A 27,921-nucleotide genomic window follows, 5' to 3' on the forward strand; every position below is an offset into this window, starting at 1 on the left:
TGAGTGACACTGAATTCATATAAACAGTAAAGATGTCAACAAACTAATGAGTCAGAGGGGTTTTCTCATTGATTAGTCTATTTGCCTTAAAACCAATTTAATGATTGACTAAATTCAATTGTTTTGCCTTTTTATTTAATAAGCTTATGTATGTAAATACAGTTCATTAAATTTTACTAAATAAAGCAAATATGCATTTCTGTTAACACTGGCAATCCAGCTTTTATTTCCTCAAGTTGTTTCATTATTTTCTCATTTTTGTTGGCAATCATTTTTATTTCATTTTATTTACAAATGCAAAACGAAAGATTACCCATCTTTACAGCTGCTGAGGGAAATTATTTATTGCTCTAGATGCAGCCTACGTGCTGTCAGAAAATAAGCACACCTCCCCAACCCTGAGATTCTGTTCCCACAAACAAAAACACTCCACATAGGGATGGACTCATTCAATGCATATTAAAAATTTAAATCCAAGAGTTGGTGTTTGCAAAAGAAAGAATAATTAAGCTAACATGACATGTTAGGAACTGAGAATCATAATCTTAGAGTAACTTTAATTTTGGATGAAATGATCTCAGGAAAAAAACTTTAATTGAAAGTGAAAACAAAAGCATGCTTTCCTAAAAATTAAATAAAAATGTGTTCTCAGCCCTTTTTAATGCATTCAAAATATCAAAATTTATATGTCTTATCTTAACATCCTTGCTAAATAAAGGGGTTAGGCTACAAAACCTCCCTAAGTGCCAATTATGTACAAGGGATTACACTAGAACGAAGAAATTCATCTAAGCATCACTCATCCTATTTATTAAATTTCATCCTTCTCAGTAAAATAAACTTGGCATAACTCTGGAAGCAGTTATTCATGCATACGTTCATTCAACATTTTTTGAATAGGTAAAATGCACCAGGCACTGAATTGTTACCGGTAGTGCAGCATGAACAAGAAAGGCCAGTTCCTACCTTTATTGAAAGCTCAGCCTGGGCCTCAGACAAATCTGTTCTTTCCCATTCCTACCTCTTAACTCAGCCAGCACTCAGTCCTCCCCACTCTCTCACACCCACCACAATCACTGCCACCTGTCGCTTGTCCTTTACACCCACCATTCTTTGTATGGTTCTGAGTGACACTGAATTCATATAAACAGTAAATATGTTAACAAACTAATGAGTCAGTCAGAGGGGTTTTCTCATTGATTAGTCTCTGTTTGCCTTAAAACCAATTTAGTGATTGACTAAATTCAATTGTTTTGCTTTTTATTTAATAAGCTTATGTGTATAAATACAGTTCATTAAATTTTACTAAATAAAGCAAATATGCATTTCTGTTAACACTGGCAATCCAGTTTTTATTTCCTCAAGTTGTTTCATTATTTTCTCATTTTTGTTGGCAATCACTTTTATTTCATTTTATTTACAAATGCAAAACTATTCACTATTGAAAGTGAAAATAAAAGCATGCTTTCCTAAAAATTAAATAAAATAGCAGGTAAGACAGACAGCACATCCCAGCCATTCCTCTCTTTCAATCCCTAGTGTAAAACTAGGGGGAAAAAAACAAAACATGTAAATATATAGTGTTCTAGCAGTTGGATATTTGTCCTATTCTTTCTGTAAAACATTTCTGGTAGAACATTAAAAAACAAATGTAATAGCATATATTGTACCCAGTGTATACTGCATCTCCTAAAGCCTTTTTGGATCTAAAAACTATCTCTAGATCCTTTTTCCCTTTCTATTACCACAAATGTGAGAAATGAATTTCTAGGTCTCCTGATATAAAATCTGTCAGGCCCAACATTCTGTAGACAGTATACAGAGAACTGTATGTGGATAGGATATTTCCCTTCTGACAGATACCTGAGGATAAAATATAAGTTACAGAAACTGAAAATTGGTTAGAAAAAACAGAGCTTGCTTTAGGAAGAACTTGCTACCACCATAGAAAAATTAAATCTATTATATGATTTTGAAATCTTATCATATAATTTTATCCTATTACTGTTAATCTGAAAATATGAGATGGGTAAACTATAATGCTTCCTTCCCATATCTTCCCCCAGTCATCCACAGAATTCAAATAATTAAAGAGTAGTTTGGGCAATTATCACCAGGTGAATAATTTCATAATAGTTTTAGAAAAAAATTGATACTGTCATTTAACAATAAATCAGAACAAGTTAAGCATCCCTATGCACCTTACAAGGTACAAGACATGTTACCAGCAGTGCAATCATGATTATCTAAAATTCAGCAAGATTCTATACCTTAGTTTCCTCTATTTAAGCAGGATTTAAAGAGTCTATATTAAGAAGCATGTCTTATTCATCTTTTATCCCTTGCACTCAATAACTCTTGAATTTAATTTAAATGTCAGAAGCAAGTCTTTAGTTTATTGAGATTTAGCTCAAAGACTGGCACTATCGCTAAACAGAATTAGGGATTTTTTTTGAAAGTCCTGTAAATGGTACTCTCCGTATATTATGTAGAACCTCCTTATCCTTTCAGTTAAAAGTAAGTCAAATTCATGTATTAATAATATGATGTACACAGTAGCCCCCCAAATATGGCTGTGCCAACAGCCTTTGCAGGGGATGTGGTGTGTAAAAATTCAAGTCCTGGAAGACCATTCCCAGCAAGTTTAGTGATACCCCTGGATAGTTCTGTAGTTACCTGGGGATCACTGGTGGGGATAAAGGAGCCCTGGGGTAAATACTGGATTCTTAGAACTGCTGTGCCACAAAGTAATCACATGACTTTGAGCAGGATTCAGTCTGTCAATCTTGTCTTTATTCATCCTCCAAGAAGTCATAGAAAACACACTATTACATTCTATGGGTTTTATCTTCCTCATCTGCAAAATAAAGACTTTGGAATAGAGGATCTGAAATCCCCTCAAACTCTAACTCTACCCTATAATCTACACTATAGTCATTCCACCTGCATTTGTCATAATCACCTTATATAAAGCAAACTGTGCATTTGTTTTAAGCTTGCTATTAAATTGAAGTCAGCAAATACATATTGAAAACATACTTTTACCAAGTATACTGTAAGATCCAAATTCTGGGGATATGTTGGACAAAACCTAAATCTTGCTCAGTGTGCTAAATTCTCAAATATTTTTTGAGTAAATGAATTAAAAGAATGGATAGAAAAACAGAATTTTCTTAACCTGTTTAAATCTCAACACGCTCAACCATCAAAGCCATGTACAGAAAATTTACCTTTTAAATAATGGATATAAAGAAAGGCTTTATCTTAAGGCTGAAGGTAGATTATTGAAAACTATGTTGAAAAGAACTATGCTACTGAATCTTGGAGAATGGATACCATCATTGAATTGGCAATGTCTAGACACAATTTGTCATTTCTGTCATAAACATAAAACCTTGATTTTTTTCATAAAATACATATTGCAAACCTTTTGAATGGAAGGTGCTATTCTAGGCTCTGAAAATAGAGCAGTGTCCTATTAGTAGTTGAGACTAACAACAAGTATGTAAAGAATTGCATAAATGAGATAATTTCCAATAGTGGTAAATAGTATAAAGTAAATAAAACAAATCAATAGGATGAAATGTGAGAGAAGAAGGGTAACATTTTAGGTAGAGAAGGACTTTCTACCTAAAACCACATTTGGACTAAGGCCTAAATAAAAAACAGCAGCCAGCTACAAAAAGATCTGAGGGAAATGGATTCCAGCTAGGAACAGCCAATGTCAAGGCCTTAATTAGGGGACACCTTTCATGTTCTCCGGATAGCAAGGAGGCCCATAGCTGAATATAAGTAAGGATGGGGTGTCTAGGATACCAGTGAAGACTTGCCCTTTACATTTATAATACTAGATTCATTCTCTTTCCCTCTTCTCCTTCCATTTCTAGATTTTCTCCCCATAGAAAGGGTGTGGACAGCTCAGCCTGCTCTCCAGCCTCCCTCAGGGCTTTAGCAGCTGGGGCTGGGTGTGTACAGGCTTTAATTCTCCCTAGGTAATTCTTATGAGCAGCCAGAGGTAAGAACCACTGCTCTAAGAAAAAAATAAATCTTAAGATATAAACCAAAGAAAGACTGAATTTATGGCCCATAAAAGACTAAGAAAGGAATGCAATAAATGCAATGTTGTTAAAATTTTGACTACCGAAATCACCCCCAAATCTCTACTTCCTTCCCTCAGACAAAAAGAAAATAGCTTTTTTTCAGTCTCATAACAACTCTTAAAAACAATACCTACTTCATAATGGTCAAGTTAGTTCAACTGATATTTGCAGTATATGTGCAAAGAGTTAAAATAGAAGCTACAAGAATCACAAAAAAGATAAGCTATAGCCTACCCTTGAGAAAATTACAGCCAGCACCACAAATATCTATTCGCAGCCTCATGATCTTGTTGATAAGACTTCAGCCCTCTTCGACCCCATGCAGCCACTATCTCCTGCCTAGGGCCCTTTCAGGTGGCAGCCTTGTACATAACAGAAGCTATTACTGTATGTAAACCAAGAAGATTATATAAGTGTCTAGGAAATGATAGTGATGATGATTAAAGATGACCATCAGGGACCTTCAGGAAATGCTACACATGCGTTCATAGCTAAAACACACTAAAAATTATGAAACAAAAATAACCTTTGATGTCCTCCAACTGGCCTTTGCAAGACTGGCTGTCCCCTGCAGGCACCATTCTGCCATGCCCATCCTAAACACTTATCTGAAAACCCGGGGATCATAACTGATGATAGCTTCAAGTGCTGCTTTCCAACTATATGTACTGCTTTTTAATAGGAACCTATTAAACACCCAAAATTTCCCAGATGAAAAGTAGTTAAGTGAGGGGAGCTGTTAAATGCCTCAGGGGCTCTACAGATATCCCTCAGATTATTCTCTATGTGGAATCTCCTCTACCAATAAATTCTGTGCTGGTGCCAGTGGGTCTCTACACAAGGTCTAGGATGACAGCACAGAGGGAAGGAAAGTCACTCCCCTTAGAAGCTAACCAAGGTAGAATACAGCATATCAGACCACCATGTCATTAGCCTGTATGGTGTGCATATGTATCATATTGAGTTCTTATTCTTACCTTGTTAACTACAAGTAAGTATAATTACAATCTCTGGTTTGCAGATTTGAGGAGTAGGTTTAGAGATGTTGAGTGACTTGCTGAACATCATACAGCTCAACATGACAAAGATGGGGTAAGAAAGTAGATCTGACTCCAGAAGCCTCCTTCTTAGCCACTAATCCCTCTCCTGCATGCCCATGATTTTTACTGTGTGTCTGCTTGAACTGTAACTACAAATGGAAAAACCAAAATTTAAAAATCTTGTAGTTCACTCAGTAAGCCAAAATCATTGGTAGATCCCCCTCCAGGAAGAGATCATCAACCTTGCTGTGTTACAAAGACAAGGAGTCCATGAGCCCCACCTCACAGAATCACAGTTTCTCAGGGTTGTGGGCTTATTTGGCCGAACCAAATGTGTCTAATATCTGAATTTCTCCTAAAAGCAACAACAATGGTGACAATGACACACAAAGAAATCCAAAATCTCGTGCTTGCTTCAGCAGCATATATGCTAAAATTGGAATATGGAGAAGATTAGCATGGCCCCTGCACAAGGATGACACACAAATTCATGAAGCATTCCATATGTTTGCAAGCTAATAATTCCTTCTGGAAAGAAGTTTGGAGAATACTTGGGGATCTAAACATAGACATGCTGTTCAATCCTGCAATTCCTCTACTAGGTATATATCCAAAAGACCTAAATTCACTTTACAACAAAGATATTTGCACCAGATTGTTTATTGAAGCTCAATTCATAATTTCCAAGTCATGGAAGACACCCAAGTGCCCATCGATCCATGAATCAATAAATGATTGTATGTGTACACCTTGGAATATTATGCAGCCTTAAAAAAGATAAAGACTTTACCTCTTTTATGTTCACATGGATGGAGCTGGAACATATTCTTCTTAGTAAAGTATCGCAAGAATGGAAGAAAAAGTATCCAATATACTCAGTACTATTATGAACCCAATTTATAATCACCCACACTTTCATATAAAAGATAAAACACAACTATAGCCCAGGATGAAGAAGGGAAGAGGAGGGGTAGAGAGAGGAGGGGGGAGGTTGGATGGAGGGGGGGTAAACAGTGGGACCACACCTATGGTGCATATTGCAAGGATACATGTCTATTAAGTGCAGAGTATAAATGTCTTAACACAATAATTAAGTAAATGAGGTAAAGGCTATGTTAACCAGTTTGACGTAAGCATTCCAAATTGTATATAAAATCAGCACATTGTATCCCATAAATGCATTAATGTACACACGATTTATGTATTTGTAATTTAATAAAAATAAAAAAGGTGAAAAAATAAAACAATCTCACAACCATGTGCCCAGAATCACACTAGGGGCCAAATAAAAGAAGCTGGCTTCTCCATGAACCAGGGCTGTACTGGATAATCAACTGCTTTTGAGAATGACTCACTTAAAAGCACTGTCCAATTTTAAAATGTAGACAATTCCCCAGCACTAAAGCCTAAGAAATTTCCAGGATGAAGATAAAGCTTGTCTTCACCTTTGACTGTAAAAATATGGGTGTGATTTTCTCTTTTTTTTAATTACAGAATTTTTATGGATACATAAATGAAGACATGTCTTTTTATCATCATTGTCAGGAGTTACTATGTTTAAAGGTTTTTTGAGAAGGATCAAGTGTGCTTTAAACAAATCAATGCGTAGCTATCTCTCACCCTCTGACAACACCTCCCTCTGCTGATGCTCAGCCAAACAGGAGCAAGCTTTATGGTAGAATTGTTTTTTTAAGACAGACACCACCCTTGGATGACCTCATTTGAACTTGACCACTTCTATTAACCTGTATATTCAATTAAGGTCATATTCTCAGGTACCAGGCATTAGGACTCCAACTTATCTTTTGGGGGGGGAGTATGTCATGCAACCCACAATAAGAACAGATAGCTAAAACAAGAATTACATTTGAAACATTTTTAGAAAGTACATGTAAATGCTTTAATATCTTTTTTCTTGAATTGTTCAAAGAATGAAAATGAAAAGAATATATTTTTTAGAATCTTAAGCACCATGTTTGTGCCAAAATGTCAGTAAGTAGACATTTCTTCATAAAGGTCAGGCATACGCAGCTTTTTAATAGTTCCTTCTTAGAGAAACAGGAAGCCAAAGATTTCAATACCACAGCCAGCCCAAATGCCTACTATATAATAATCTTGTAACAGAACCACAATTTGGTCATTCACTTAACCAATATTAATTAAAAGCCCTATCTGCTTAACACGATGTCAGACCTTACAAAGACATGAGGGAAATAAGGTGCATACTGTATGGAGTGTTTACCTGCTTTCAGAGAGGTGGATTATGTTTCTGGTTTTGCATGCCTTAAGAGTTGATGAGGCATTATTCCTGATGAATCCAGAATGTGTGCTCTCCAAGGCAGATTTCCAGGAATTCCATACATGGTATCAAAGAGTGACATAAGCTGTGATCTTGCCATGTCACCAAGGGTGGCATCATGGCTAGGTGTTAAGTGGGAAATATGCCTCTCATATGCCAACTTTCACATGAAAAACAATTCACATTTTCACCCAAGTCCCATCCCCAACGTTGTCACCATTTTTCTGGATTAAGGTTTGGCTCCAATAAATAGGCACAATAATTCCCAATTCAATAAGTACCAGATTGAATTTTTCACTAAATTCCATAGATAAGTACACTGCAAAAGGCTGAGAACATAACCTCCCCACATGCAGAAGTGAAGCAAAGTTATCCATGCATGATGCTAGAAGGGATGGCAGCTTTGGGTGACAGGTGGCCCGCCTCTCCGCCAAGAAGAAGGCGTTGCTCCTGGCAGTTTTTTTAACTGAGGCATGTGACCTAAGTAGTGGCATTTCACAGCTGAGAAACCAGCTTGTGATATGCCTTTTGCTTCACTGAGAGGCGGGCCACATGTCCACAGAGGCTGCAACTCTAGCTGCAAAACATTGCAATATGTTTGCCTGCATCTTTCCTAAAATCAAATATTTATGTTGCTCTGGAGATGCAAATGGACTTTATGATTAATGACACTTTTCTAGGAAAACAAAGAAGGTGACTTCTTTTGCAAAGGTGTCACTTTCTAAGACAAAAGCTACAAAAAGGAAAAAATGTGCCAGAAAAGTGAGTGGGCAGAAAAATTTAAAAATAAGTCACTATTTATCGGTCTTCGGTAAAAATTTGCAAAAGAGGGTCTACTTTATTTTGACTAACATAACAGATGGAAGACAAATTCAAATTCTAACATTCTCAGCACTCTGACATCTGGGTGCAAGTTTCCAGCCACTCTTTCACAAATTCTCCCTAGGTGTCTTCTACTCCAGAGAAATTGAACAGCTCACCATTGCCCATACACCTGTTAGCACTTTACTCAGCTATTATTCACATGACTTCATGTGAGAATTCTGTTTCCATCTAGCCCTTCATTTGCAAGAGTAGCTATCGTCTAAGACTGAGTTCTAATGCCACATATTCCAAGATACCAAGCCAATATCCCCAGTAAGAAGTAATCTGTCTCTCTCTTAAAATTCTACACTCTCTCATGTCAATGTAGCCATACCTATGTCTCTCTCTCTCTCCTTGTAGAATATAAGAAATGGCAAGAATTTCAAGACAACCATAAAATCTGGAAGCTTAGCTATACTATTACTATATTATAATAACTATATAATTTGTAGAATCTCCTACAGAGATCTTCTTGTGTTACCTAACTTTATTGACATCTGCACACCTGGATTCATTTTTGATACCTGATGGCTGGCACACTGCCTAATGTATTTGTGGAATAAATTAACTGGACTGGTTGATATGAAGCTGAGGCTTGCCCTTCAATACAACCTACAAAGACTAATGTTGGAAGAAAATCAGATAGTAGGCAGACCATGTGAAGAGATAAAAGGTAAATGATCAGGAGAGGCTCCAGGGACTGACAAGAGCAAAGTCCAGGCTATCCTGACAGTCATGCATCATGTAGTAACTAGCTATGTACAACCTCAGGTAAGTTCCCTAAGCTCTAATTTTCCTTTTCAAGTCAGGGACTTAGATAACTTGTCTTTTTCAGCACACAAGAAAAAACTCTATCATTTAAAATTCTGAATGATAGTGGTTGATTATAACTTTCTGGGAAATGTAAAGGACAGAGGCAAATATTAATAGTGAAAATGAGAATATAATATAATAGATTGTGGTAGAATACACCACAACTATCCATATTCATATAAAAGTATATCCCAAGAGCTTCTGTATCAGCTCAGCTGCTCCTCATAGGAAACTTGGAAGAAAGGCATGGAAGACTCTTTACAAATGAGAAAATAGACTTCACAGACTTGTCCAGAATCATAGGCACAGCTGACTGAGAAGGAGAGATCAAACCCAGGTCCTTCTGCATGTAACATCTCCCACTACACATGGGCATATATATTTATATATATATATAAAATAACGGAGGAAGAGAGAGAACTAGATACTAGTTGATACGCGTCCTTCTGTGCATAACAACTCCCACTACACATGGGTGTGTGTGTGTGTGTGTATAAAATAACAGGGGAAGAGAGAGAACTAGATACTAATACTCATACAAAGGAAGAGAATGAATAAAATAACATCTAAGAGTTTTAATTTACAGTAAAATTATGATTCAATTAGAAAGGTAAAAGATAAAGCATGACATTAACTAGAGTCTACTCACAAAACATGCTATATTCTAATTTTATGAGAAAACGGCAAATAAAAATAATGCATTAAGAATTTAGTAAAAATACAAAATTTTCAAGATTGTTGTGTTTTGGAAATTGAATGAATAGCCTACTATCTTGTTTCATTACATTTATAGTAGTAAGCAGTAAGAATTGATACAAAGTCCTGAAAGTTCTTGCACCATCAAACTCCTTACTAAGGGAGAAAAGGCATATGGAACAAAAGCCCAGACTGAATTTGACTGAACAAATATTTATTGAATGCCTATAGTATACAAAGCCCTCACCTAATTGCTAAAGGTGTATCAGTGAACAAAACAAAACTAAGATCTTACCCTCTAGCCAGTTATAATCTACCAGGAGAGATACCTTGCTAGGGTAGGATAATTTAGTTAGAGAAAACATTCATGTAATCAGAAATTTGCTTAGCTATAGTGCTACATTCAGCAATTAGGTTAGCTAATGCATATTTTTAAAAATCATTGAGTATAAAAATGAACATATAAATATCTCTAGTATAATTTTCTAAATATGCATATTATAAAAGCCATTTTATGCCTATTTGAGGAGCATAAAATGTTCCCTTTAGACAATGGCTGTGAAGGCAGTCATTTATAAGTGTGTGAGAAAGCATATACAATATACTATCAAAAGAAGTTCACTATCAGAAAAGATCTCCAGGCCGTCTATCTATCCCATGGTCCAGGAACCAATGGTATCAATACCTCCTAACAGCCTGGTAGAAATGCGACTCTCAGGACCACCCAGACCTACTGAATCAGAATCTGCAATTTAACAAGTTCCCCAGATGATTTTTATGCACACTGAAGTTTAAGAAGACTCCTCTAGTGCATGCCTCTGTACCTAGGAGAGACTAAAAATAACTTGCTAAAAGGGAGAATATAAGAACTTCAAAAATTAATCACTTGATATTTTTTTTCATTTCATAAGAAGTAATTTTCAAATAAGATTTTACTTTTAAAATGGCAGATCAAGAATATAACACAATAAACTCCCCTTAAGCATGTACCAACACAGAAGAAAAAGATGACATTTGCCTTTTCCTAGTTTCAAATCTGGCCTTTATAGTTAAAAGCAAAGGGTAAATCATCCCTCACATGCGTCAATCTATAGTGCCTCCCTCTAATCTCTGTAATTTAATGATCAACTATCAATAGGATTAAGTAACATATGTCTTTTAGTGTCTCATCCTACATCATGCTCAGTTTCTCAAGTTAAATCATGTTAACCTTGGTGCAAAGGAAAGTGACAGACAAGACAGCAGCATCCTACGTATTGTACCTACCTAGAACATGCATCACTAGCCGCCAGACTACAAGCAATTCTGTCTGGAAGGCACATGAGGAAGACACCAGGTAAAGTTAGGAAGTGGGCAAAAGGTAGCTCCCTCTCCATTTGTCACTGAGCAGTCACTTTATAAACAGATTTATTTTTCCCAGATTTTATTTATTTTTATTTTAAGAATGAGAAAAGGGTAAAATGGGAGAGGAGACTGCTATAAATTCACAAGGCATAATAGCCCTCCTCATTGTTGAACATGGAAAGCAAAACATCTGAGCACAGCCTTGTAGTAGGCCCCAGAATGCACTAAAGAAGGAGATGACAGCAATGGACAGAGCATCTGATCCCGAACTTAGGACTTTTCTAACTAATCTTAAGGAGCATGATTCTCTCCCATTGTGTGACCAACACTCAAGGATTCTTCTGTATACACAAGGTACATAGAAAAATTTTCTTCCATCTTTAGCATGTTAAACATGAATGTAAAAAACTTCCTCCCTCCACAGTTCAAGAAAACTGTAAGCCTATCATCACCATCTACTTCATAATATAGAGAAATTTCTGTAAGGATCTATAACTACAGGGGATCACTTCAGTTTACATATGTATTAATGTCTTGCTTCTTCCCCAAATACAGTTGAGATGTTTCACAATTATAAAAGCATACAAAATAATGCTGTTGAAGTGAAGTAGAATTACCTAACATCCATGAACATAAGCTTGAATATTTTCTGTGATTGAGCATTAAATTTAGTTTTAAGCTTCCTGTAAACAAGAGAAAAACAGAAAATGTAATAGTATCATTACCAATTAAGATGAAACATATCAGCCCTTCAAGAGAAACAAATGGTCTTGTAGAATTAAAATCTAAAAAGAATTTGTTTATAATGGATTTTATACAAGGATATTTGAACAACACAAGCAATATCTTCAAAAAATATGAAAATTATAAAGCATTATTTAGATTTCTAATCCTTGTTCTGACCTTTAAGAAATCAAAAAGGAAAATATATGGACATGCAATTTAGAAAAGGCAATTCTTCAGCAATAAATAAAATTATGTATGTAATACTCCAGAAAACTAGTTATATACAGAGAGGATGATAATGGTCTCTTAGATGTTACTCTTAACAACAATTCCCTTATCTGGTCTAATAAGGATAATTCCAGGCTGTGATATCTGGTGAGTACCTGGTAGCCTATGAAATTAATTAAAGAAAAGATTCTCGTGTTTTGGACAATTGGGCTAGCAGGTGGCCAAGTTAATGAACCACTATGAAAACTGAAATTCCTTGCTTGTATCTGGGGGCTATATGCTACTGGAGAAATATCAGCACTGTATGAACTAACACTACCAGAAATACAGTTTCTCAGTTGGGCCCTCCAAAAATCTACTCTATTGGTATTTGACGGCTTCTTCTCCCTTTCTATTCTTCTCATTGAATAATTGAAAAGACAAAAGTTCCCAAATGTTATTTTCAAACCTTCTTTCTTCCTCTTCCCAAACTTAACTATATCACTGTTCAGAAGAAAAGCTTCTTTTGAAGGCTGGCCCTGCCACAATTTTCTTACCTTGCCAACAAACTTGCATCATCAATTATCATCAAAATTTTCTTTTCTCCTCCCTCTATTTCATCAGCTTTTCAAAAGCTTAAATCTATCCCATCCTGGAGAAATTTTTCACTTAGGACTATCTCTCTTTAGTACCATTGTATCAACCACCTTTCCTTGTAAGTCTCTAGAACAATGCTGTATATTAGTAGCCTCCATTTCCTCCTTGCTCTGCTCTTTCAATAGATTTAGAAATCAAAAGATTATTGGAAAGGCAGGTGCTAGAAGGAAGTAGAGGCTACTTGCTATTATCTGAATGTCCCCCCAAATTTATATGTTGAAACTTAGTCCCCTTGTGGTAGTATTAAGATATGGAGCCTTTTGAGAGGTAACTATGTCACTCTTATCCCTCATAAATGGATTAGAGACTTATAAAAGGGCTAAAGGTAACCATCTTAGGCTCTCTTTGCCCTTCTTATCTTTACACCATATGAGGACACAGTGTTTGTCTCCTCTGGAGGATGCAGCAAAAAAACATCATCTTGGAAGCAGAGAGCAGTCCCTCACCAGACACTAAACCTGCTGGTGCCTTCATCTTGGACTTCTCAGCCTCTAGAACTGTGAGAACATAAATTTCTAGTGTTTAGATTTATCACAATTCTCCAGGAATTATGTCACCAAAATGGTGGAATAGAAGCAACCTAGCTTCGCTCTTTTCCACAGAAACAACTATCTACTGCCAAGATTATCATCAACAATATCCCAGAATTCAAAACTGTAAAGATTCTCAGGAACACAGAAAAGTGAACAATTATGAGCAGAAAACAAAGGGAACACAAAATTGGAGATAAGGTTCAACAGCATTACACTGTGTTCATGGGTCCTCTGTGCAGGAACCCCAAACCAGTTTCCCCAAGCAGCAGGAAAACCCCATGGGGGAAAGTCTGCCAATCAGGATGGGCAGTGATTTAAATGATAGATCTGTGACAAACCTGAGCTTAGGGCACCACCTAGTGCCAAAAATGAGGCAGCAATCTAGTGCGAAAGGGACTCAACAGGCAAACTGCATAGGACCTCTAAACACACATCACTAGAAAGACCAAACCAACCCAGACAATAAAGACTGAAATCATTCTTTGATAAAAATACATAGATAAATTTATTTCAATAAAGACAATAGCAAACAAGGAATCATGATATCCCCAAATGGAAAAGCAAGGAGCCAGTGACCAACCCAATAATAATACATTGATATGGGAGCTCTCAGATTAAGAATTCAAAATAGAAGTTCTAAAGAAAGTCCGTGAGTCCCATAATAACACAGAAAATCAGTTCAGAAATTGATCAGAGAAATTAAACAAAAAGATTGAAATAATTTTTTAAAAAACCCAGAAATCCTGGAACTGAGCAATATGTTGGCTGTACTAAAAAGTGCATTTGAAGATCTCAAAAGCATAACTGATCACACAGAAGCAAGATTAGTGAACTCAGAGACAGGCTATCTGAAAATACACAGAGGAGAAAAAAATAAAAATGAAAAGGAAGGAAGGAAGGGAGAGAGCACTTTGAGAGCATCTCTAAAGGCATTGGCCTCAAGAGGAAGTTGAGAAAGAGGAAGGGCTACAAACAATAACAAAAACTTTCTAACACTAGAGAAAGACATAAGGATCCAGGTACAAGAAGGGCAGAGAACTCCAAACATATTTGACCCAAATAAGACTGCTCCAAGGTATAATAGTCAAATTTTCAAAGGTCAAAAACAAAGAGAGGATCCTAAAAGCAGCAAGAGAGAAGAAACAAATAAAATAAAGGAGCTTTAATTCTTCTAACAATATACTTCTCAGCAGAAACCACACAGGCCAAGAGGGAATGAGATGAAATATTCAAAGCACTGAGGGAGGAAAAAAAACTGGCAACTAAGAATACTGTACCCAGCAATAAATGTAGACTAAAGACTTTCCCAGACAAACAAAACTTGAGGGATTTCCTCACCACCAAACCAGTTTTGCAAGAAATGCTAAAAGGAGTTATTCAATCCAAAATCACAGACACTATCATGCAATAAGCAAATCATTTGATGTATTTTTAAAAAATCACTGGTAAAAGGAAGCATACAGCACAATTAATACTGTAATTGTGGTGTATAAATTACCTGGTATCAGGTATTTTGTTACAGAAGCAAGAATGAACTAAGATACAACTAGTACAGAACAGTTTCTGCAGTTGGCCCTCTCTTTCCTGTCAGCTCTCTTTGCCCCTGCTACCTTCTTGAAACTCTCTCTTCCTTGACTTCCATAACATCTGATTTTTTTGTGTTTCTTCCTCTTTATCTTACTTTTCTAACTATTCCCTTTCCTTCCTTTTTCTGTATCCTTTCTCATTTTCACCTTCTCCAACTTTCTGCCCTTGACCTTCTTTTTCACTCTATATGCTGCTCCTGGGCAATCTTATCCACTCTCAAGGCTTCAATGATAGCTATTTGTTGACAAATAACAAATATACTTCTCTTTGTCTAGATCTGTGGTCTATGGGATCTCTCATTGTTGTCCAGTAGATACCATAAACTCAACTATTCTACAACTCATTTTTTCCAAACTTTGTTTCCTCCTTTAGTCTATTTTGAGTCCTACAAAACAGAAATCTGGAAGTCATTCTGGCCTTCTTTTTCTCCTGGATCCTCATAACAAATTGGCCACTAAATCCTATCTCCAGGCACATAGTTGTCAAATTCATCCCTCCTTTCCTTTCCCATTGACACTATTTTTAACAAAGCTCTCATTGTCCCTTGACTAAACTGACTAATTAAATTGATTTCTCCACCACCTCCTTGAATCATCAATGGCTTCTAAACTTCCAATATCACTTTTTTATTAATCTCTCTCTGAAGCTTTCAGCATGCCCTTTCCAAAATAGAAATTTGATCATGGTTCCTTCTTGCTTAAAACCCTTCACTGGCTTACCATGTTTAGAAAGTGGGGTCTAAATTCCTTGGCTTGATAAGCATGTCCTGCCCTGACTTTTCAACCCAATTCTTTTTAGCTTCTTTTCTCCAGAATTAGCCATATATTTAGGGGTCCCTGAAAATCCTTTATTTTCTATGTCAATACACTCACTCTTTTGCTTCCTTCTCTTATTTCTCTAATGAAGTGGGCCTCAAATATCTCCTCTCCCAGGCCACTTCTCTGAGGCTTCCCTCACTTCTTTCCCTGGCCCATAAATAGCTAGTTGAACTTCTCTCTGTTATCTCTCTCCCTACTCAGTTGCATTTAGCAAACTGAGGAGTGATTCCTATATGGTGATAGGAGGAATTGTATTTCCTCTATCTCTGTTCCTCAATGACTATAGCAGAGATTAGCTCAGAGAAGGTGATCACTAAACATATATTTAAATAAGACAGAAATATGGACCTGGACTTTTTCTTTACCAAGAGAGTAATATCTGTTGATCAAAAAGTGAAAATAACAGATAGTATACTTATTTATCCAGGAAAGGGGATATTATTTATTTCACGTCATTTCCACTATTTCAATATCCTTTCAGGATACCCTATTTCAACCTTTCAAGACTTTCGTAAAAATTTTTCTCCTCTTGAACATCAGCAATTTGTTTGTTAAATCTTTGAACCTTTTTTCTACCCTTTATAAGAAATAAATTATACAAGGTGTTAGAACACCACAGAGAACAGAAGAAACTGCCTCAGACTATCTTATCTAACAATAGCTGTGAAATAAGCTGTCCAGCCAAAGGACTTGAACAAAGGGCCACATGTTGTGTGTGCAATTGTTAAAAAGAGAGAAAATGAAAAGCTAAACATGTCCTTTTCAATGTTAGCAAATCAGCAAGATATACCTTTTCCCTCTTTTTTTCAAGCTACACCCTAGAACTTTCTCTGTACTTATTTCACACAGGATCATTATTCAGCTAGAGAAATCTTCTTAATTAAGGTTAGAATAACCAGACGACAATGACACCTTGAATTTACCTATATGACTGTACAGAACACTGTCATCTCTGGTCTGCACAACAAATTTAGGGTATTGTTTTTGTTCATCTTATCATGGCTCTCTAAACATAGCTAATTCCATTAATCCTTTCAGTCAATCCTATCCCAGACTTCTAGAATCCAACCCTAGCCACTTTCTCTAATTTCCTCATTCTTATTCACCTCATTCTTCACCCCTCCTAATTTCTTGTTGTAGAGATGGTACATGTATCACAGAAATCTCTGACAAAGAGTGATCTCCTACTCTTAATCCTCACAAAGAAGTAATCCTTTCTTCTTTCATTTTAACAAGGTGCTCCTTTACTGGTGTTATTTATTTTTCCACCATGAAGGAGCTGGGAGGTGAATAACTAATTTATAATCTCTTCACATAGAGCTTCATGTGGAGTAGCCACTCTAAGTTGCTAGTTTATTTTCTCTGCTAAAGGAGCTTGATTCCAAAATGACAACAGCACATACATAAAGGTTGAGTTCCTTGAATGCAGAATAGGAATCAGATTAGATAAGAAAATAGCCTGATCCAGACTTTCTAGGGAAATTTGGAGAACAAATGAGTTGGGAGCAAACAAAGTTGAAAAAGAGAAGAGTCTTCTATTTTTCAGAGGCTTTCTAGTGCTTAACTGTTCAAAGAAAAAACACTTGTTGAACACAGAGTTGAAATCAACAAAGTACGATGATATGTGTCCATGTGTCTCAGGCAGAGTTGGAATCACCCAAAAAAGGCAAGAGTGGAGACTGAAAAGAAGACTATCGTCTAATGAGAATCTAAGTGACAGCTGCAAAATTGAGAAGAATTAGCTAAACTAGATAACATGAACCTCCTAAGGGGAAGGCATGACAGTGGATCATGTAAGTTAAAGAGAAAACAAACACAATTTAAGTATCTAAAATAAACCTAAATTAGTCCTGGCTTTGCTAGCAATAAATTTTTTGGTTTTGAGCAAGACATTTTCTTTATTTTTCCAGACCTTTGTTTTTTCATTTGTAACATGGGAAAGTTTCCTAAAATCTATGCACTTTTATCTTAGTCATGAATTTCATTTTTCTTATGTTACTAGATTTAGAGGTCAAAAATCTATACCTGACCAATTTCTTGCACTTGCTCAATGTTCATCAATTAAGAAGAATCTTGTCTTTTTGGTGGTAGTTCAGCAAAATCATGGAAAGGTATTTATGTATACCACCTCCTTGTTCTCTGAAATACTGCTGTGAGATATCACGGTAGTGATTATCATTCACACTTTATAAATGAAACTGAAAACAACATACATTATTTCCCATAGTCATTTGTGCATTTTTCAAAAAAGTGATTAAATGGACTTTTATAAGCCATTAGCCTATAACTACTTATATATTTCTATGTCTCTTCCAATGATTACCAAAATCTTGATGATTATAGTAATTGTGATAATAACAATAATCACAGTCATAACTATTTTTATTTGCTAATCAAAAAATTTTGGCTCCCCGAATTCTTGTGCATCAATTGCCAATTAGGACTTTTACCTGAATTATTTAGGAAATTGCCTTGAATCTTCCATTTGTTGTCTATGAAGTGAGTAAAAAAGATGATCCTAAAATTGATAGATGAGGATTTCTGAGCACCAAGTTTCTGCTTGAGCAAATAAATTCTCTTCATAAAAGCATTAATGTTTTGTTTAGTACTAACATGCTTTAAGTTTGGAAAAGCAAAGCTTCTTGTGAGACTGAAGACAATTAAAATGATAATTTCTAATTAAGTTAAGATTCAAAATACTTGAGACATTCATGGAGAACAATTAAATAGAAAAAAAGAAGTAAATATTTCTACATAAATTTGAAATCCTAATGATGGGGCTTTGTTGGATAAGACAGAGACATTCTTTTGATGAAACTTGATGTCTTGCCTTGACTCTGGCTTGCAATGATGGCTTCTTTCAAAATTGATAATTTTCTCATATTGAGATGCTTTTACCATCACAACTATCAGAACAGCATGTGCCGTGAGTTTTTCAGTGTTTGTAGGTACTTATTACACTATTGTGTCCTTAACTATGATCCCACATTCTATGAAAAGAGGAGCTGTAACTAACGGTCCCATTAAAGGGTAAACTAAAAATACAACTTTTGGTTAATCCCTATGATAACATCATAGTTATCAAAATTCCATAAAACAGAGAAAAACATTAGTGCCTGAAGAAGAATGGCAACTGCCAAGTCATAAGGCAAAAACATAAAGTAGACAATACTACCACCAGTTACTCCATGCAGGCCCCTCCTTATAAAATTCACTGTGGGACAAATGTAGTTATAGAATAACTGTATGGAAGAAAAATCAAGAAGGCTTCCAGTTACCTCAAAATAATAAAAGCATCTTTTTTTTCATCTTTGTATTCATCTCAATTTTATGCACTTAATTATTTGCTCAGTAAATACTAATTAATAATTTAGAAAAATGAGTTTACTAAATCTAGCCAATACAGGAGAAAAACACCAAAAGATCAAAATTCAAAGATTTGGCAATCTGAAGCAACTTTGGGTAGGAAAAAATGGTTTTATATTCTTCAACAAGCTTCATGATTACCACTATATCCCAGTACATGCAACAATTTATATTCATGATTACTTGATGTATTCCTGGAAAGTGTATATTAAATTGAGCATTCTCTTTAAGGGAAGTTAGGGAACTTATACAATAATGTTTGCAAAGATCACCTTATAAAGTGTTTTAAATATAAAAAGTTGAGGTTTAGGGGCTAACTCTCAAATACAAAGAATATAGGTAGCTTGGCTAGAGAATCAAGGTCATGGGTAAACAGGTATTACTTGGATGCAAAAAAATTTCTAAATCACAAATAAAGTGCCTTATAATTACCTTTGGCTATTCTTTTGTCCACTCACCTACTCTTGCTAAAAATGTATGTCCTCTTGACCGAAGTTCACATTAAATTGAGCATGTTAAATGTAAACATGTGCTATTTAAATATAAAGAATTATGAGTTTGAAACCTACTCATACACATTTAATTTGGTGTAATTAAACCTGTTAATTACACCAAAATTCTCCTTGTCATCATCAACTAAAAAACTGAAGGTATATTCAACTCTTCTCTTTTTATCCCTCTTTGCTATATCAAATTCTACCATAAAGAATTCTTCTGCAGCTTTTTTTTATACTTCCCAGTTATTTTAACAGCTTTGAACCTAGTAACCTTTTAAAGCTGGCTTTCACCTTTCCCATTCAATGCCTGTCCCCTACACATTTCTGTAAAAATTTGCTTTATTTTAATTATTCTTCAATGATATCAAACTCTCCTTGGACATATTTTTTAAAAAAACAATTTTTTTGTCACATGCTTGAAGATCCCCATTGTTTGTCCTTCATTTCTATTAAGACTCACGTAATCACAGAGTATTAGAACCCACTCCTCTCTTCGACATTAGTTCCTAGCCCCTATCTTTACTCCAGCTAGACCTGCTTATTTTTTCCAAATAACGGGGAAATTTTCAATACTACTTCTAACTTTTACAAGTTAGGTGTTCTCAAACAAAACACTAACCAAAAATTCCCTTTCTCTAGTATTTTTCTAAATAATTACACTACTGATATTTTCTCTCATTGTTCTCCAAAATTGTATGCACTCATATTTCTAAATGTCTATACTGCAATTATTGTTTTTATTTATTTTACATGCATTCAAACTATACTCCCTTTAGAGTATAAACACCTTAGAAACTGATACTAACTCATCAAATTTCTCATGTAAAGTTTTTATGCAATAAATCTTCCACTTAGAGCTATCTACTGGGATGGCTTTTCATTTAAACTATTTACAGCTGTTCATGTAATATGTTCTCAGAATTTAATTATATGTGTTAGAGCATAAATAAGACAAAATCAAGAGTGAAGTCTCATACCCCTTGACCTGCAAACTAAGTAGTGATTAATTCTAGTGGTCACTCAGCCTGAAAACACAAAGGTGGGATCTGAAGATAAATTAAGTTATCAAAATCCCAGAATTTACAGATAAGTTATAAAAGCAGATTGAAGCTAATAATTTTACATGTAAAAGAAAATTAACAATAATGTTAACTGTTAAGCATGAAAGGAAAGTGATATGGTTTAATTGCAGCATATAATTTTTTAAAGGGCTTTGGGATATTAATCTAAGATCTACTTGAGTCAATTATGATAAAACTAAATTCAGAACATATGGGTGAAGATGCTAGTAAGATATGGCATAAAAGAGAAGATTCATTGGTGAAAAATACCACTTGGAAAGGGAGTTGGAATTGTTTGAATGACACCCAGTTGTGGATGGAGAATATGTAGAAACTTCAGAGAATCCATTTTATGTCATTATAAAGAACTGACTAAAAGTCAGGTGAAATTCAGCTTTTGAATTTAACTTCTATATTCTACCATTCTCTTTAGGAACCCTAAACACAATTAGAAAACTTAGAGCATAGGCAAGCATGTAATAGCAGTGGTTTAAGCATCTCTAATTGGTTATCCTGAATAACTTTTCAATACACTTCCATTGCTATTATATGATACACTAGGGCAATTTATTGAAGTAATTTCCTACGATGTAGGTTACAATCAAGATAAGAAAAGTATAGACGCGTAAGTAGGAAATATGATTCTTAATAGATATAAAATTATTACATGTCATTGTATTAAAGTGGCAGTTAACGTGTATATTTACCGCTTTTATTCCTCTGATGCTATTAGTTTTAAATTAAGTTTTACATTAAACAGAAAAAGTATTTAAAAACAAAAAAAAGATTTTGAAAAGAACCCCAACAAGGCTAATTTTATATAAAATGTAAGCAAATGTTAAAAAAGAAAATTTGCACCACAATGAAAATTTAAATGTAAACAAAAGACCACCCTAAAGTGAATATTTGCATAAGGGAAGCAGGATCACTAAGTCTCTCAATATGTCAATATTCATATGACTATCAAAGACAAAAATACTAAGGAGAAAGGCTTAAAACAAATGAAAATGTATCCAATCAAAAAAAAAACTTTTTGAAGCTATGAATTCAAAGAATATTCCTTATTTGACTTGTCCAATGCTTTGAAATTAATCAACTAGAATTATTAAGTATTGTTTTCTACAAACTTTTGAAATAAGATTTCCCATCAAAAACCAGATTTATCATAAGAATGAATGAACTACAGTGTCCTTGGCCAAGATACTCTTCCCAGAAGTAGGCTATTTCTGTACCCTATACTTAGCAACTTTAAAGACTCACATTCCAGGTGAACAGCTTATTCCAAAGCACATTGGAACTTTATTTGTGGATAGGGCTCTAGTACCTCAATATCCCACCCCCTTCTCGACAGATCCATCTTAACAATCCTCTCAGGAACCAATTATGAACAATTTCCGGATAGTCTATCACAGATGACTTTATGTACACTGATCCCCTTCTATGTCAGGTAAATTGGCACTTCTAATGGCCAGAGGACAAGTGTGGTATGTAATAAAAGATTGGAAAGAAAGTAAAAGAATATAACTAAATTCTACCTGGTTGGAAAAAAAAAATAACAGAAATACCTCCAAGCTATAGAAATATAAAATAATGTAAAAAAAATGGAAATTAAAAAAAATGTTGTTTTGAAGTCATCAAAAATTAACTACAGAAGTGAAAGTGCACTAGTTCAGTCACTAAGTGCTTCTGATGTTAACTATACTGCGCTAACTTCTTATTTAAGAAATGGTGGTTATCAGTTGACTAGGAAACGGCTGATTTGGAAAGGAGAAGTGAAGGTTACTGAAGGTCCTTGGATTTCTGAGCTCAAAATTACCAATGTCCACACAAATCGGCTTCCTTGCTGAATAGTGCTCAGATAGCAAAGACAACATTGAATGTGGTCTTAGCTGCTGTCTGACAGGAAACTGTCACCAGTAGGTGACCCCCTAAGTCTGAAAGCAGGACAATTACTAACCGATCCAAAACAGAGCCTGTAGGCCAGCGTACCACAGGTCCCCAAGAAGCAGGAGGGCAAAGCCTCTCAGAAGACAGGAAGTTTTGGTTGGAGCTTACACAAAGAAGTCTACACCAAATATCTTTGCAAAAAGAAGAAAATAAAAGCAATTTATTCTTCACAGATGTTGTCTGATAAGAGAAGTAACTGAGAAAAAACCAGACATTATATGTAAATGTCAAGGTAAATGGTGAAGTCTCTTGTTAATAAACACCAAAGTCAGCTATGATGCTGTTGTATGAACACATTCCAGTCTGGAATTAACTGCTCTAATAGTATAGAGATATTATTTCTGCTATATGGCACCAATCAGAAGAAAGAAAGGAAGCATAATAATCCAAACACATGGATGAAATCGTAATATGATTCCCTCCTCAACATTAGCAATCAGAAGTCAATTAATCTTCTGAAATCATAATTCTAGTTCTCAGAAAACAGCCCAGTACTAACAGTTATTATCAGAAATGTGATGCAATTGCAAAACAGACTGAAGGGGGTTCTTCTACTCCCCTTTTTCCCCCAAATAAAACTGTCTTATACTGAAATATAAAAAATAAAACTACTATATAGCAGCAATAAAGTATTACTTCTTTCTGAAGGAAGAATTGTACACTTAAAATTATAGAGCTCAATGCGGGAGAATTATTAAATATTTAAATAAATCACATTTAATTTATAATTTCCATTCTCTTTGGAGAACTTCATCTAGTGCTGATAATTCAATACATTTTTAACTTGTGCTTTCAGGACTTTCCACATAAGCAATAAAGGGAACTATATTAAACATTAAAATGTAGGAAATTAAGATTAAACATTCAAATGTAAGTTATTAACACCTGAAATTAATTTTGTCTTAAAAAATTAATGAGTTTTGTTTAAAAAGTATTAAGTTCATGATTAAAAATTAAGATTCAGAAGCCTGACTCAGTTGTTAGAAATCACAATATTACAGCAAAAGTTTTTTCCAAACACAAACTCTAAGATTATGAAGTGTAATTCTACATTATTTTTGTTTGTTCTGAAAGCTCTATTTCCTTTATAAATTAAAGCTTCTGTTTTCATTAACAATAACCATACAGCCAATCTGTAAGAATGCTTCTTAATTTCTATAATTAACACACTGCTAGCTGAATGTTATGAAAATATTAAAAGAACACAAAACCATGTCTATGGCCTTTTAAAAAATAATATGATTTTTAAAGCTATGAATACAGCAGTACCACCAAGATTTTCTTCTATATGCCAGCAAATAAATGTAAATTGTCCTGGAAGTTAATCTATAACCAGGAATCTCAGTTTCTTCATAAACCTGCTGAGGGAGTTAAGAGTAGATGAGCTCAGAAATCTCATTTTATCAAAAAAATCTATGTAGTCTGTGTGAAGAGGGTAAAGAAAAATCTTTGTATAAGAAATTCTTCAATTAATTCACATCTGTAAGTCTCCAGAAAAAATCACAATTATCCCTATTATCCTTTAGGGAAATATATTTTATTTTTAAAAACCATTTTAAACCTGGTATCTGCTATCTTTTTAGTAGTAATTTATAAATGGTCTAACTTTAGATACTAATGTACACATTCGTGTGTTAGAGGAAAAAGATCAGAAACCAAACTCAAACCTGAGAGGTCATCAGGTTCACATAAGACAAGATAATATGGGGGCGGGGGGTAGCAAGGAAATCTGGACAATTTTAGCATATGAAGTAAGAAGAAAATAAATGGCTTAAATTATTTACTATTTCTTTGTAACTAAGGTACTCCAGAATTTTAAAATATGTGTGTGTGTGGGGGGGTGTTTTATGCTGAGGAAGATGACTTCATTAATCCTGCATTCATAGGGAAGTTTGGGGTGTGTAACAGGGGGCACAAGAGGACAAAGAAACACCTTCGGTGTTCAAGACAAGAGAAAGTCTCCAAGCCCAATTTTCAGAACAGTGCCTTCTTTTTTGCTAATCACTCACAGTGGATTAGCTGATTAAGCTCGAAAACTCATAGCCACTCACTGAAAGGCAATATAACACCTTGGAAAATAAGCGTCCCCAGCACAAAACTCAGACTGCAGGGCAAACCAGCATCTCAGTGAAATCGACAGCTGGACACTGCGCGGAGAGTTTGATAAGCTTTCAGCGCCCACTCTCCCTAGAAACACCTCGGGATACCGTTTTATACACTGTAATAATCACAGAGGAATGAGGGTAAAGGCGATGCCTGGGTGGGCGTGCACTGAGGTATCTGTTCCCCACGGTGCCAGAAACAAACAGGAATGAAGATCCCAGAGGCACATCATGCAATGCCCTGGTGTTCTCAGTACCAAATTTAATGCCTACCTTCTGTGTGGACTGCAGAAACATACGTCCAATTGTAACGCTTGACTATGTCAAGCATCGCCCTTGCCTGCAAAGTGTCAGAAGGGACAACCCTCAGGAAGTATTTGTACAAAGTTTTGTCACTCAGGTCGATGCTCGTGGCGGAATAAGCGATCTGGGGGATGTCGAAGAGCTGAAGCAGGTTCTGCACTTGAATCGCTACAGAGCTGGAGCCGGGACCGATCACGCCCGCGATGGGCTTCTTAGTCCTGCCTGGGGGGAGGGACTGGCCATCAGGCAGGCACCGGTTGAGCCCATCCCTTTCGTCTCGAATGGAAATCAGAGAGTCCCTGATGAACTCGATGCTCTGCTCCAGAGCCACCGACGAGTGCCAGCAGGAGTCCCGGATCTCGCTCCCCAGGGTGATGTTGGGCAGGAGCACCGGGTCCGCATTGATCTTGTCCAGCGTGTGGAACATGGCCTCCACCCTCTGGATGCCGTACTGCTCCCTGATCTCCCCGCACTTCCTCTCGGGCACCTTCTCCGCCGGAGGCTGATGGTGGACTGAGAAGAGAGCCCCAATAATGACATCTCCGTCCATTCTGGCCACCGAGCGCTGCGAAGACGCTCCCGCCAGCAACACTTTCCTGCCGGGGCTTCTGGGGAGAAGGGGCATCTCCAAAATGATCGCTGGGAAGAAAATCAAAAGGAGCCAGACCATCGTGGAGAGGACAAGGTCCACAGCCGGCCAGCCACGTTCACACGCTGGTCCCCTGCAGGCTGCAGGCGCTCCCCACCAAGACGCGCGACGCTGCCTCTCCCGGCTTGGTCCCCCTAGTCAACACTGCTTGTCCAATGCCTTCGCCGCCTCCACCACCGCCTCCCTCCCTGCCGCCTTCTCTTCTTGGTCCTCGGCGACCGCCTCCACGCTTTGGAGGCGTTTTTAGGGGAACACGAATCCCCCTTCTTCACTGGTGCATCAAGGTAAATTGCTCAAGAGTACAATAGGAGTCCCGTTGGCAGCGGTGAGCTGGACACTGCTGACAAAAGACAGACAAAATCAAAGCCCTGTCATCATCAAAGGACCTGTGTTGAAACTCTGGGGTCAGGGTTGTCACTAGTTGCCCCATCCGTTTCATTTCGGCACATCCTGGTACCTGCTGCAGGGGCGGCTTGGGAGGCAGCTCTGGTCAACGAGGAAGGTGATGTGTCTGTCTCCTGAGTCCTCAGCGGTCCCAGGCAGCTCAGAGTCCCACGGACCTGCCCGCTCCTCCAGCCTCAAATCTCTCCTGGTCCCCACATACCTATCGTGCTCACTGACTTCGTGGGCGGTGGAAGGAGAGGAGGTGCTAGGTCATTCAACCCAAGAGAACTTGTGAATCTGAAAAGATCAACTTTTTCCCAGAAGAAAATTTGGAAACTCATTGTAAAGGTGGAAGCTCTACTTTAAAATGAACATGAACAAGGGATGCCCCTTTTACTTTAATTTTGAGAGTTCAAGAGATCCTGACATACAATCCAAGCAGTAAATATACATCTGCCAGCTTGGGGAAAATCCATATTAGTTACTAAGGCAACGACTGGTAAAGTCTCTGTATGTAGGAGTTTGGTCTGTTTCCCCCTAAGAAGTCAGGCTTACTGTGATGTTCAAGGAAAAGGGGTGCAGATAAGGTAACTTGTTTCCCGCGATGGGGGAGGGATTTGGAGGGGCTCCTACATTCGCCTAAATCCGGACCTCTTGGCTTTGCACAGTTGCTAGCAAGAGAACGCAGGGGAGCTTCGGTGTTGCTCTCCCCGAGGCAGCCTGCGCCCTGCCGCCTTCAGGACCCTGGACAGTGCTGGGTCCCGCTGCTGGGGCATTTTCCCCGAGGGCCTGCAAGGGACGTTTTGAACAGAAAACTGCAATTCCTTGATCCTTTTGCTCTTTGAACCCCCTCCTCCGCGATCTTTACGCGCGCGCGCGCGCGTGCACACACACACGCCCGCGCGCACACATACACACACACACACACACACACACACACACACATAAACCTCCCCTCGCTTTTCCGCCATCCCTCCACCCTCATTCTGTTGGCCTCGCACAGCTTCTGCAGGTACATACTCAAACCCAACCGCTTTGGGAACAGAGGCGCCAAATCTCAGCCGCCTGCGGGGCTGAAGTTGGCTCCCTCTCTCGTTCCTTCTTGGCTCCCTTTTTCAAGGTGAGAGTTGGCGGAAAGGGGGCTATGGAAGCGGGGGAGAAGAGCAAAGCAGGTGAAGTAGGCAAAGGAAGAAACACAACCCAGGCACACCCGTGGGTCCCGACGCTTCCCAGGGATGCAGGACTAAAATAAAATAAAAGAGGATGCGCCTGGACCAGGAGGGAAATCTCATAGATTCAGACTTTGGCTGTCGTTGTGGGGGGTTTCACCGCGAGGAAGTATCCACTCACCTGGGCCTGTTTGGAAGGCATGAATTTGAGACGTACCTGAGTCGAGGTAGGTAGCTCTGTGGTCCCGGGGCCATCGGACCACAGACCGCAGCTGCGGTCCGTGCAAGACGCCTTAGCTCCAATCCAGACGGTGTAAGGATGCGATCTGGGCTGTACACTAGTGCCCTCTTTCTTCAGCACTATTTTACCGCAAGGGAAAAGGAGGAGGAGGGAAGGAAGGAAAAAAAAAAAAACAGGTCACCCAAGGCTTGTCTATTATCTCATGCATAAAAAAAAAAAAATCAGTCGTTTGATAGAAGGGAGAAAAGCTAGAGAGAAATAGGAAAAATTAATTCCTTTACTACCAGACAGGTCTTAGAGAAGCTGCCAGATGTGTGAATAGTCAGATCTGGCCAAATGAGGGGGGAACCGCCTAGGCTGCTTTGGGGCGGATATGTTTGTATATATCTCAATGACTCAAAAATATTTCCTCTTTCTGGAAGTAAAATTGCAGCAGAGGGAAACAGCGTGTAAATACGAATGTAGACATCTAGGGGAAGTCTCTATGAGTAGGTTGCAAGGGAAAGGGGGAAGCGGCT

General features: G+C 37.1%; 1 protein-coding gene and 1 non-coding gene across 5 annotated transcripts in view; one reads left to right on the forward strand and one right to left on the reverse strand.

Moving 5' to 3' along the window:
- The window catches only part of GRM1 (glutamate metabotropic receptor 1), a 345,481-nt gene extending 318,096 nt beyond the window's left edge, over positions 1 to 27,385 (reverse strand). The window contains exons 1-2 of one of the 4 annotated variants that reach the window (XM_012805441.1): positions 27,344 to 27,385; positions 24,931 to 25,949 (exon numbers count right to left, since the gene is read on the reverse strand). In XM_012805441.1, coding sequence (XP_012660895.1) covers positions 24,931 to 25,630 — 700 coding nt within the window. In that variant the 5' untranslated portion in view covers positions 25,631 to 25,949; positions 27,344 to 27,385. Of the gene's footprint in view, positions 1 to 24,930; positions 25,950 to 27,343 lie in introns of those variants that run through there. The other 3 variants (XM_003790265.2, XM_012805442.2, XM_012805440.1) reach the window with 3 other exon arrangements.
- On the forward strand, positions 5,547 to 5,650 carry LOC111725504. Its single transcript, XR_002773556.1, has one exon. It is a non-coding gene; the product is annotated as a U6 spliceosomal RNA (small nuclear RNA).
- Positions 27,386 to 27,921: the final 536 nt, after the last annotated feature.

This window comes from Otolemur garnettii, unplaced genomic scaffold (assembly GCF_000181295.1).
Source record: "Otolemur garnettii isolate 467f Iridium unplaced genomic scaffold, OtoGar3 scaffold00042, whole genome shotgun sequence".
In the NCBI taxonomy this organism is placed as follows: Eukaryota; Metazoa; Chordata; class Mammalia; order Primates; family Galagidae; genus Otolemur; species Otolemur garnettii.